General features: G+C 34.6%; 1 protein-coding gene across 1 annotated transcript; it reads left to right on the top strand.

Moving 5' to 3' along the window:
- The first annotated feature begins 4,135 nt into the window (after positions 1–4,135).
- LOC127831315 (uncharacterized) lies at positions 4,136–11,965 on the top strand. The gene is made up of 4 exons (XM_052356283.1): positions 4,136–4,249; positions 6,168–6,456; positions 8,107–9,596; positions 11,957–11,965. The coding sequence occupies exons 1-4, from the start codon at positions 4,136–4,138 to the stop codon at positions 11,963–11,965; spliced, it is 1,902 nt and encodes a 633-aa protein (XP_052212243.1).
- The last annotated feature ends 595 nt before the right edge of the window (positions 11,966–12,560 follow it).

Genomic DNA, 12,560 nt, shown 5'->3' with positions numbered 1-12,560 from the left:
TCAATGTAAGGCTGAAGGAATAAGTTTGAAAACTTGATTTTTAAAGTTTTAATTTTGCTTTCAAGACACCTTTAATTGACTTGTCAATCGAAACATGAACAACTAATACTTAGATGTTTGATTTTGATTCATCAGTATGTTCATACAATATTTTTATTGGTATTCCCTTTAAGTTTTAAGTCTCAAATTATCATTTAATTCAAGCAATTTAACTATTTCTTCTGTTTTCATTGAATTAATAGCGCTTGACAACAATCATGAGGAGCATCCAACAATTTACTGATACCCGTCTTTTGTAGTTGACGTTCGAATACATGTGGACAGAACTTAACAATGGCAATGTCGGGTCTGGCAGATGTATACTCTGAACAAGAAAGAACGAATTGGCTGAAAGCGATTCTTGCGCTTAATATTGCAAAATATGCATTGACGGAGTTCGTTCAACGAGAAATCTGCGACGTTCATTCTCGCATTTTTCAATCAGTGCGTTTAAGGTTGAATCTTCGTTCGGAAACCGTATGTACCAGTTGTTGTACAGCCAATTTGCTGAAATGTCCAACAAAAGACATTTGCAAATTAAAAAAAAAGAGTAATACATGCAGATCAATGCATGATTCTCCTACAAAATTACGTCGACCATGCAGTATAAAGATGTGTGATACAGTGCTTGAAGCAATATCTAAAGAACATCGTTATGGCAAACCTTCCTGGAAGAATACAAATGCCGAAAAATGGGCAAGCAATCATTGGGAAATTGCTAAATGCTTTTTACCTCCTGATGGTTATAATTCTGTCCATACTGCACAGGACACTGACTTTAATGGAATCATAAGTGTTATGCAGAACTGCAAACATTTCGACAAAAAGATTGCCAAGAGTAGTCGATTGTCAAAGGTAAACGTATAATCAATTTTAATTTTAGTTAAAGTCTTTCAGTTTTAGCCTTCTTTGTTTGACCCTAATATCACTTGCAATATCGTGCTCAAGATACAATTACAGAGAAAACAGTGCATATAAAAAGAGAGATTAGAATAAATAGAAACAACCGATACGATCAACATCGTTTTAAGTACTACATTAACAGCAAAAAAAGTATAAAGCTTGACATTTTGAAATTCATTTACCAAAAGATTGGTTTGACCTATATTTTTAAGTGCTGCTTTACTTTTAAGCTCACCTGAGTACAACGTGAGCTTTTGTGATCGCCTTTTGGACGTCGTGCGTAGTCCGTCGTCCGTCATCAACATTTGCCTTGTGAACACTCCAGAGGCCACATTTATTGTCTGATCTTCATGAAACTTGCTCAGAACATTTGTCTCATTGATACCTTGACTGAGTTTGAAACTGGGTCATGCTGGGTCAAAAACTAGGTCACTAGGTAAAAAAAAAGAAAAACCTTGTGAACACTGTAGAAGTCACATTTCATGCCCAATATTCATGTAACTTTGTCAAAATGTTTGCCTAAACGATATGTTGATTGAGTTCAAATATGGTTTCGGTCCCTTGAAAAACATGGCCGCCAGGGGGCGGGGCAGTATTCCTTATATGGCTATAGAGAAACCTTGTAAACACTCTAGAAGTCACAATTTTTGCCCAATCATCATGAACTTGGTCAAAACATTGGTTTCTCAAACGAGTTCGAAAATGGTCCAGATCGGTGAAAAAACATGGCCGGCAGTGGGCGGGTTATTTTTCTCTATATGTAAATAGTGAAAACATGTGAACACTCTAGAAGTCACATTTTGGTCCAATCTTCATGAACTTTGGTCACCAGATGTGTTTTCTAGATACGACGGTTGAGTTCGAAAATCGTTTGGATCGGTAAAAAAGCATGGCCGCCAGGGGGGGGGGTCATTTTCCTTATATTTATATAGTAAAAAAAGCTTGTTAACACTCTAAAGTCACATTTTGTGCCTAATCATCAGACTTTTTTTTCTAAACATCAATTTATAGATATCTCGGACGAGTTCGAAAATGGTCATGATTGGTGGAAAAACATGGCCACCAGGAGGTGGGGCAGTTTTCTCTATATGTATATAGTAAACACATTTGAACAGTCTAGTTGAGATAAGTCATACTGTTAAGAAAGATAACCTGTACATAATTTCTAATAGTTAACTCCCTTGTATAAACCTGGGACTTCTTTCATAAAATGTGGTGTACATAAAGACAGTAGTTTGCATGCAATTTAATAAACCTATTGTTGATATTTAATATAATAATTGTACATGTACTAATGCACTGTGGATCCTTATCTTTGATCTTTACTGATAAGCCAAGTTAACCTACTGTGTTTTGGTGTATTGATTGAACATCTTCTATGATCAATTGGATTGGAAAAATCAATAATCTCAGCAGACTACTGTGCTATAAAACTGTTTCCATGGCAATCTTGTTATTTGGCATTTTCTAAATTAGAAAGACTCTTTTGATTGAAATAACTGTTGTAAATTCTTCTTATTTTTTTACATTTGAGTCAATGGAGTTTTACACTCTCCATAAATTGTGTTCTTAAAAATAAGTTAGACTTATTTTATAAACTAAATTTTTGAAGCAACTTCTAGACTAACAGTTACTAATATTTATATCAGCTTTTTGACAGATTCATTAAGGTATTTGCTGTATTTGTTCATTTTTAACGATGCATAGATTCTTTGGACTAAAGTTAGTTATTTTCATTAAAGCTGCTTTGGTTTTCACTTATAGATGAATTCTTTGAGTGTATTCAGGCGTCTCTGACTAGACGCCTAAAGTTAATTGAATTACAACCAGTCGGTGGTGTCATCCGGACCGGAAATAAGCGTTCTTTAATTAGACTAGATAAATATTTCCGTATTACATATTACGTAAACTTACAAGTGCTCACAAAGTTACATTACTCGTAACCGTCCCGTAAACGGTTCACTTGCGTATGCAAAAGAGACCGCACTACCACAGTTGTTTATAGTGAAACATTGTGAACACTTTTAGTCATATTTTTAGTTCAATCTGAATGACACTTGCTGATTTTCAATCTGATGGTGACAATTTTTATGAGCATAATATTTTTTGCTCATGGTGAACTTTTGTGATCACCTTTTGTCAATTGTCTGTCTTCCGTTGTGCGTCATGAATATTTGCCTTGTTTACACTGTAGAGGCCACATTTATTGTTGGATCTTATTGAAACTTTGTCAGAAGATTCGTCCCAATAATATCTTGGACGAGTTCAAAAATGATTCCAGTCTGTTGAAAAACATTTCCGCCATGGGGCCATTTGTTGTTCATTCTTCATGAAACTTGGTTAAAACATTTGTTCTATTGATATATTGGGCTGCAAAGAACAGGTCATTTCTTTTTATCTCAGGTGAGCGACTTTGAGCCTTTCAGGCCCTCTTGTTAGATTAATTCAGCACAACGTGCTCAGGGTGAATTTTGGTGATCGCCTGTAGTTCGTTCTGTGTCAATATTTAGATTGTGTATAATAAATAGGAAGAATTTTTGTCAAATCTTTATAAAACTTTGTAAGAATATTTGTCTTTATCATGTATCGACCAAATTCGACACTGGTCTGGCTAGGTTACAACTAGATCAGTATTTAAGAATAACATGTAAATACTATATAAGTAACGTTTACCGATTATGTTATGACTGAATACGTAAATTATCCCTGCCAGTTGACATTCATTGTGAACAGTCGAGAAAAGATTTTTATCGAAAATATCACGAAACCTGCACCGAACAATTTTCATAAAAAATATAAGTAAGATAATTGTGCCGGTTTCATTAAAAATCCGAGGCAGTTTTCAGTATATGGATATATATAAACCGTGTGAAAAGTTTTCGTGTGATATTGCCATATCAGAAAATTGTCTGAAGTCGAAATCATATCCGGTTCATTGAACAACGTGACTGCCACACACGTTAGCAACTGATTTTCTCTTGAATAATCATTGAACAATTAAAAATAAGTATGTCATTCCGAACATAAACTTGGGAAATACATTTAATCAACAAGTATTTGTTTATGGTTTTACAAACAATGACACAATGAACATTGTGTACAAAGCGTAAAAAGCGTAAATAACAACATTGCCAATTTCTGTTGTTAGGTTCGCGAAATTGGACGAACGGTTCGGCACTCCGCCGACTGCAAAATGAACACAAACGATCTGCAGCACGCATTCAAAATTCTTAAAGATCTTCTCAGCGACTCTACCTGTTTAGCACAGGACGCCAAGGCACAAGATGGAGTTAGACAATTACAAAAGGTAACTAAATGAGAGCCAAATTTTGTCGCTAATGATTTTGTATTGAAAACGTGATTTTCTTCCTAATAAAGAATTTATTTAAAATAATAAATTAGTTTCTTCACCCATCATAGTTTGTGTAATTACATGTAATGTGCACTGTGTCATTTTATATGTCAATGAACTTATACCCGTTATTGACAAGTAGATACTTGTAAATAAGTGCAATAAGGAAAGTATCCAGTCCAAAATATATACGGAATTTTACGCTAGTCAATTGTTCCAAGAGTTTGTATCACTCGAATGGCTTGTGCAATGACGTATCACACGAGAGGCGGAGCACTTCCACTTCTATTCTTCCATGTCTTTATCGAAACTTAGTTTAAACCACACTAGTATTTTATTGTATTCCTATCGAAATAAACATTTAAGCATAATAAACACACACTCCAAAATACGTTTTGAATTCGTTCGATATTTTTAACAAATAGTTTACTGTTCAAAAACACCACGTCCGACATGTCCTTAAATTCAAGAGAGTTTAGATAAAACTATTGTGTTTCGTCACAGAAATGACGTCACACGATGTACTACGTAATATATTTCGTAATATAAAATATGTATATTTTCGATGCGCGGAATGTGACGTCATTAAATGGGTCGAAGTAGTCCGGCTAGTATGGTAGTACGGAATTGGAAACAGCGAGTAGCGTAATACGGGATTTTTTATTTCAACCATTGATACAACCTGTATTTTGTTAAATGCATTAAACAGGTATATAATAAATGACGTTATCAGCTGATTATGTATCATTTTTGATATGGCAGTCTCCTTACAGGAGTAGGAAAGTATCTACTAACCAATACTTACCCCTTTCAAAGAAGGGGGTGTATATTGTTTTGAACCTGTCTGTCGATAAGTCGGCTGGTCAGTTCATCCGTTTACCATTTGTTTCCTCAGGATATTTAGAGAACCCTTTTGCCAGCCATGCAAATGTGGTACTAAGATTACATTGGAGTAAATATACCTATACATGTATATCGATTTTCAGGTCAATCGGACAAGGGTCAAAAGCATATAGTCTATGAAATTAAACAGGTTGATATTCATGAAAAAGGTCGCGGTGGCGTAGTTGATATGGTGTCCGCCTAGCGATCGGGAGGTCACGGGTTCGATCCCCACTGTGGGAACGTTCTTTCGATTTCCCTACTTAGACACCAAGTACTGGTTCTAGTCCGAGGAAACGGACTCGAGAGCGTTTCAAATAAGCATTAGGCTTTCTATGTAATCGAGCTAAAATAAATAAGTTCAAACTATTCATGAAAAATATCACTTAACAATATGATAAATCAATATCTGAAAATTGGACATTGAGTTTCATAATTATTTGATCGATTACTGTACTTGCACAAATAAATGCGTTCCACCATTAAAATAAATCCTCTGAGACAATCCCTTAGGCTATACATCCTGTTTGTCAGGTATTTATATTTAAATCGAGAAATCAAAGGTCGAGGTCAGCGAGAAATCGTTGCTGCAAGTCTCGGGGCATACATGTTAACATCCATATTTTGGTATTTAACGTAATTGCTTGTTGTTTTTGATTGCAAAGGCGTTTACTTGCAAAAGAGGTAAACATTATCACACATATTAACTAATACGTTTAATATGAAACATAAGCTGCACCGACAGGAGAGAAACCCTGAGTTTGCTTGGTATCCGCTCGCTTATGCTCATTGATTAAGTTTTCTATGCCTTGCTATTCGGATAAACGTATCTTTATTAAACATCAATCTAGTATTCACTGTAAATCACACTCTAAATGTTACAAAAATAATTGTTCATGTTTTGGTTATACAAACTTACCATATGACTTGTTCAATAACCAATATTTCTGTGTATCCTTATTATTACTTAAGCTCTCATTAAATCTCACAGCTTGAAACAGAGAGTTGGAAAATAACCGAAGCGGAGATGAGCCGATTACTGAAAAATGCACAGGAGACGCTAAACGAGGTACATAAGGTCGCAAGTGTTTCGATAACCGAGATGAAAACATTTCTTGAACAGTTTTACAAGAGGCAAAGTGAAGAGGAAGAGGCCATCTGCTCTCGTGAACAGTTTTACAAGAGGCACAGTGAACAGGAAGAGGTCATCTACTCTCGTGAACAGTTTTACAAGAGGCACAGTGAAGAGGAAGAGGTCATCTACTCTCGAGATGTTGAAGGTAGATATGTTAACGGTAGATATCAATCTAATTAATAATTTGAACATTGCATGTAATCTTTCTTACTTAGACAATGTTTGTTTGTCGATGTTGGAAAGCTAACCTTTTGAACATTAATTTAAAAATAAATTCACTAAAGTGACATAGATATAGAATATTATGTGAGGTTTGGATAAAGATCAAGTTTATCATGCGAGGCTAAGAACCATGTTAGCGCGAGGCTTGCCGAGCATGATAAACTTGATCTTTATCCAAAACTCACATACTATTCTATTTATCCTAATATGGCCTCCCTTTTTTCATCGATAATTATAAAATATCGCATTTTTTGATGTTTATCTTTCCGTAGTTGACAAAACTTATTCTCCAATTTTTGGAAAAACCCAAATCTGATCTAACAATAGCGATAGTATAAAGCTCGTGTTTATACGATCGTTGTTATACTATCGATTTTCATCTTGTAATAGGATAAAAATGCATTCAATATGCTTGTGAATTCTTGATGTATTTGAGCTTCATTATTTTTAACAGGCCTAGAACTTCGCCCAGATTTAAATCTAATTGTAATAAAAAACTTTCTCAATAACAGTTCAGATATAACATGGTAAGATGTTTAACAAAACGATCATTTATTTAAGAACGATGAACAAACTACATTTCGTCTTCAATTTACAGGTTTAAGCATCATTTAACCATAATTACGCTATGTTTTCAGGCACTTAAACATATTTTGGTTTACCCGACAATTCTGAAAACTTCAAAAACACGCGGTCAAAACGCACGATCGAATTGTCACCAGATACGCGCAACTGGGCAGAATCATGCTAAAGTAGCATTATAAAATCAAACTGTCTTACAATAAAGAGTCATGTATGTCCGAATATTAGGAGTGAGGAAACATAACTATTTTGGATAAAAACAGTATATATTACACCCACGCGTGAATGTTTTAAGCAAGATATATTTGTATTTCCCCCTTTGTGCAGCAAAATCGTCCGTAAGACCATGACATACGGTCTTTATATTTGAACATAATTATTGGTCATTCTTTATCACGACTAATCAGATCCTAATGTGTATGATGCTAAGAATTCGATTGATATGTTTTGGACACAATTAAAACAAATTACATTCCAATTTGACCTTGATTTTTGAACAGACCTAAATTAATAGGCATCTTTTTTCCTCCAAAGTGACCAGCATTGCAAGTAAGCTGATCTTAGATCGAAGCGTTCTGTAGATATTTTAGGGAAACCGATGTCATGATAAATGTCCCTGGCCTTACATTCGTAATAGGCGTCTTCATTTCCATTCAATCAAATAACTTCTTTAACTATAAAAACGATCTAGGTTAAAGATTCCTCAATATGATGTACAGAAACAATTTTCTTGCGTCAAGCCTCCGTGAACTTGACCAGTTTATCTAAAACTAATCCAAACAGCCTATTCAGTGTAATTGAAACATCATTCAGATATATAAAAATCTGTATTCTGTTTTTCTTGCATTATAAAGAATATTTTATGGTAAACTCGGGTGCATAAACATAACAGACCTTAATTTAAACACTCCAAATATATATATATATATATATATATATATATATATATATATATATATATATATATATATATATATATTTCTGATTTCAGACTTTACCAGGCATTTAATAAGCCATTACAACAACACGTTCGGTCATATTCCAATATCACCTTTGTTACCAAATCGGGACGTACCGTTTGATGCATTATTTACGACGCCATCGATATTTCGAACAGTTAGAAACCAAGATGGAACTACAAGTGAAACAAAGGTAACACAATACGCAGACCTCTTGGCATGCAATTTCATAAACAGACAAGTTTTTTTGCAAGGTGAAGCTGGCATGGGTAAGACTACAGTCGCCGCTAAATTAGTGCTTGACTGGTGCAATGCACAGAATGGACCACCATCTTTTCACGGAGAGAACTCAGCATTCGCTGATATAGCCACGCTAAAACAATTTAAATGCGTCTTCTTTATTAAATTGGGAGATCATAGTGGTACGAGTGATGTGACCGAAATAATCCAGAAACAGATAATAGACAGTATATATACATCCACCGGTCGCAATGACGCGTATAAACTTCTAAATGCAATTTTGGAAAGGGACAAATGTTTACTGATTCAAGACGGACTAGACGAATGGACATCAGATGATAGTCGATTAGTCCAACCATTCATGGTTGCATCTCACAGCCGTTGTGCAGTGTTAACTACGTCACGGTCATGGAAGTTAACTGACGAACGAATTAAGGAATCGCAAATCGACAGTCTACTAGTACTGAAAGGAGTAAATGATTCTAACAGAATGAGTAAAAAGATGCTGCATTTGCTTATGCCTAAGGATGACATTGATTCCAAGCACAATGAATTCTTACGTGACCTTGATACATTTGCGAACAATATTGACCAAATGCTGGTGTCACCTTTGCTTCTTTCGCTGATAGTGTGCTCTTGGGTTGAAGGTAATCGCTTGACAAACTCACGATGCAAAATATATAGCATTTTGATAGACGGTCTTTTCAAAAAAGTTAGCTTAAAGCGAGTCTATTTTGTAAATCAAACATTCACGTGTTTGAAGAACACACACTACATCCAACAACATATAAAATATCTAAAAGTGTTGTCTAAAATTGCATTTCTGATGTTTGGCGTAAAAGAAGAAATAACCGACCGTGAATTGTTAAAACATTTAACAAGCAAGCAGAAGTTATTTGCCCTAAATGTGGGTATTTTAACAGAAAGAAAATGCGTGACTCCTACTTACACACCATCCATGTTCAAATTCATTCATAAAAGTGTGCGTGAATTTCTGTGTGCTTATTATATAGCTTGCAACCCATCCGCAATATCGAGTATTTCCAATAAAATTGCTGATGGTATTGACGCTGTTAACATTTTAGCTGATGTTTTCATATTTTTGTGTGGACTAAAGATAAGTTCAGCCAATCGAATATCGCAATTACTAGACAATATAATTAATTCTCACAATATGATTAATATTACCCAGAGCCAGTTCGACAATATACAGTCAAAAATCACACAAGGTTTTGCAGAAGCTAAATCAAACATACAGAATGAGGAGAACATACAATTTACAGTAAGTCGTATTGAGTTTCGAGAAGTGGAAAATGATAACGCTTTAACACACATATTAAACATGAACTCATCCACCGTTAGATCGATTAAAATTGCTTGGGCAACAAATGAATTGACTGAACAACAAATAGGTTTATGTGGACGTGACTTTGGGTCTTTTCCCAACCTGGAAATATTACATATCATAATTCCAGAAGGAATTGCAATATCAAGCCATGGGTTTATGAAGCTACAAGATCTTACACTGAATTGCAAATGTGATGGGTTGGATTTATCGACCAGTCATTGTCTGAAAACAATAAATCTTGGTGAACATATAACCTTATTACCCAATGGATTACGCGGACTTAACACGATTAAAAGTCTTATATTGTGGTGCAAATGTGACGGTTTGGACTTGTCGCACTGTCACAATCTCGAAACAGTTTTCATTGCTGGAGATATTTACTTATTACACAATGGACTTCTAGGACTTGAAAATCTGAAAAACCTTACATTACACTGCAAATGTCATGATTTAGACTTGTCATCCTGTTATAATCTAGAAACAATTAATATTGGTAAAGACACCACCGTATCATCTTACGGAATAAATGGACTTACAAATCTTATTTCTATAAGTTTGAGTAGCACATGTGACGCGGTGAACCTATCATCCTGCAAAAAAGTGAAATCCATTTCCATTTGTGAAGGATTCGTAGTACCACCTGAAGACATACGTGAAATAAAGGAGCACAATTATGATACATTAAGAGGTGGTTTAGAATTGCCGCGCTCTCACATGCTGGACACAACCGCAATCGTATTATTGCCTGATGGATTAAGTAATCTGAAGGACCTCACGACTCTGATATTAATTTGCAAATGTGATGAACTGGAATTATCGTCATGTCACAATCTAGAAAAAGTTTACATTGAGGGAGAAATAACTTTATTATCAACTGGCCTACATGGGCTTGAGAAGCTAGTTGATCTTACTCTGAGATGCAAGTGTGACGGGTTGGATTTGTCGTTAAGCCATAGTCTAAAAACAATAAACATTGGTCGCGATATAGTATTATTGCCAAACGGACTTCGTGGACTCGATAAGCTACATCATCTTGTATTGTTGTGTAGATGTGACGGATTGGACATTTCAGACTGTAAAAATTTAGAAACATTACGCATTCATGGAGACATCATTTTAGCATCAACCGGACTTTGTGGCCTTGGGAAGCTTCAAGATCTTACACTGTATTGCAAATGTGACGACTTGGATTTGTCGGACTGTAATAGTCTGGAACAGGTCAATATTGGTGGCGATATTCTATTATTGCCCTATGGATTACGCGGTTTAAACAAGCTAAAAAGTATTATATTGTGGTGCAAATGTGACGGATTGGACTTGTCGCACTGTTCCAATCTTGAAACAGTACACATTGGTGAAGATTTGACCTTATTACCCAATGGACTACGCGGGCTTCAGAAGCTAGAGAACCTTACTGTAGAATGCAAATGTGATTACTTAGACTTGTCATCCTGTGACAATCTACAAACAATAGATATTGCTTCAATTCTAATGATAAGGTTGTAATAATGTCCAGTGAGGATCATCAGATGAAGGTTTTTAGTGACATAACTATGACTTGATGTTTGTGTGTATTTTTCTAATGGTATATTAGAAGATATGATTTAGACGATATCTTGATTAAACTCGATCAATCTTAGAGTTTTAACATAATAAATTTACTTTAAATAAATACTTTTTTATTAACTGATATTAAATGACCTTTTATATCTAATCGTCAAATGAAAAAAAACAACACGATTACTGTTTTTTTTTAAAAACGTCAATACTTGTTACTTTTTACGGAAATATTCGTATCAGGTAAGTATTAAATATTGTTAGTAATAAGTATGTATTAAAATGATATTGCATATGTGTTCAAGTTTTGTATTAAGTTCAGTCGTACACTTGAGTTCAGTCATGAAATTGTATTCATTTTGTCCGGTTACACTTCTGTTGTTCAGTTTGTTTAGTCGCCGTTAATGTATTATCGTTCAAAGAGGCTGTTGGTAATGTTTACTATGATCCTTATATAATTTAAAATGCACTTGAGTTCGTATAGTTCGTAGTCGTTTATAATTTCCAAATCGTGCATAACGTAGCCGTTTTGATACAAATTGCGTGATATTATACATGTATTATTTCAAATTAAAATTAAGTTTGTGAAATATTGTTTGTTTATATTTCACAATTTATATGCTTTGCGACTTATATGTTAGTTAGTATACTTGTTTTATGGGAAGGGCAAGTATGTCGGAAAGTGAATTCAACAAATCATTATAACCTGTAAAATATCTTCTATATTTGTATTGCAGTTCAACTAATTAATGAAATCAAATGCCATCGATCTATTTACGCATTACTAATGCACTGCGTTGTTCAAGTTACATTTTTAAGTTTCAGCGCATTTGGATATTGACTACCAGAATATAGACACCTGATGTCCTTGATTTAAGTGTTGTATATTGTACAGGAATTGATAGTCTTTCTACCTTTTCATTGTTATACGTTTTTCTTTTACAAAAACGAATTGAATACTTTCAATCTATTGTATGATCTCGTATGATCATTTATAGTGGGTCATTGACGTTTAAGATTTAATATTGTAATTTGTTTAACTGTGAATTTTCACGGAGTATTTGAATATCCATTATTAATGTGTCTTTGTTCGTTTCCGCGCGATATTTTAGACACTAATTACCGGTATCCGATTTTCATCATGCACATCTTTGTCAAGTTTTTTATTCAAAACTATGTTCCCCATTGGGTGGACATGTACATATTTTCAGGTTGGATCGATCCAAAAAAATATCAAGCAGTTATCGGCCTTTGATTAAGAAGATTTCATTTCTAACGAGAGTACGTTTCTGTGTGAGAACTACGAATCTTTTTGTCCGAATTTGAGGAATCTTTGTGTTT

The sequence above is a fragment of the Dreissena polymorpha genome, chromosome 5 (assembly GCF_020536995.1).
Source record: "Dreissena polymorpha isolate Duluth1 chromosome 5, UMN_Dpol_1.0, whole genome shotgun sequence".
NCBI classification, from domain to species: Eukaryota; Metazoa; Mollusca; class Bivalvia; order Myida; family Dreissenidae; genus Dreissena; species Dreissena polymorpha.
Note: the sequence above shows the minus strand (reverse complement) of the source record. Positions and strands in the feature narration are given on the sequence as shown.

Bases quoted from the DNA above. Each gene is read 5' to 3' on its own strand.
- LOC127831315 (XM_052356283.1), top strand. From the start codon at position 4,136: ATGAACACAAACGATCTGCAGCACGCATTCAAAATTCTTAAAGATCTT. The intron at 4,250-6,167 runs GTAACTAAATGA...TAAATCTCACAG, and splicing joins GAGTTAGACAATTACAAAAG to CTTGAAACAGAGAGTTGGAA. The intron at 6,457-8,106 runs GTAGATATGTTA...TTCTGATTTCAG, and splicing joins CTACTCTCGAGATGTTGAAG to ACTTTACCAGGCATTTAATA.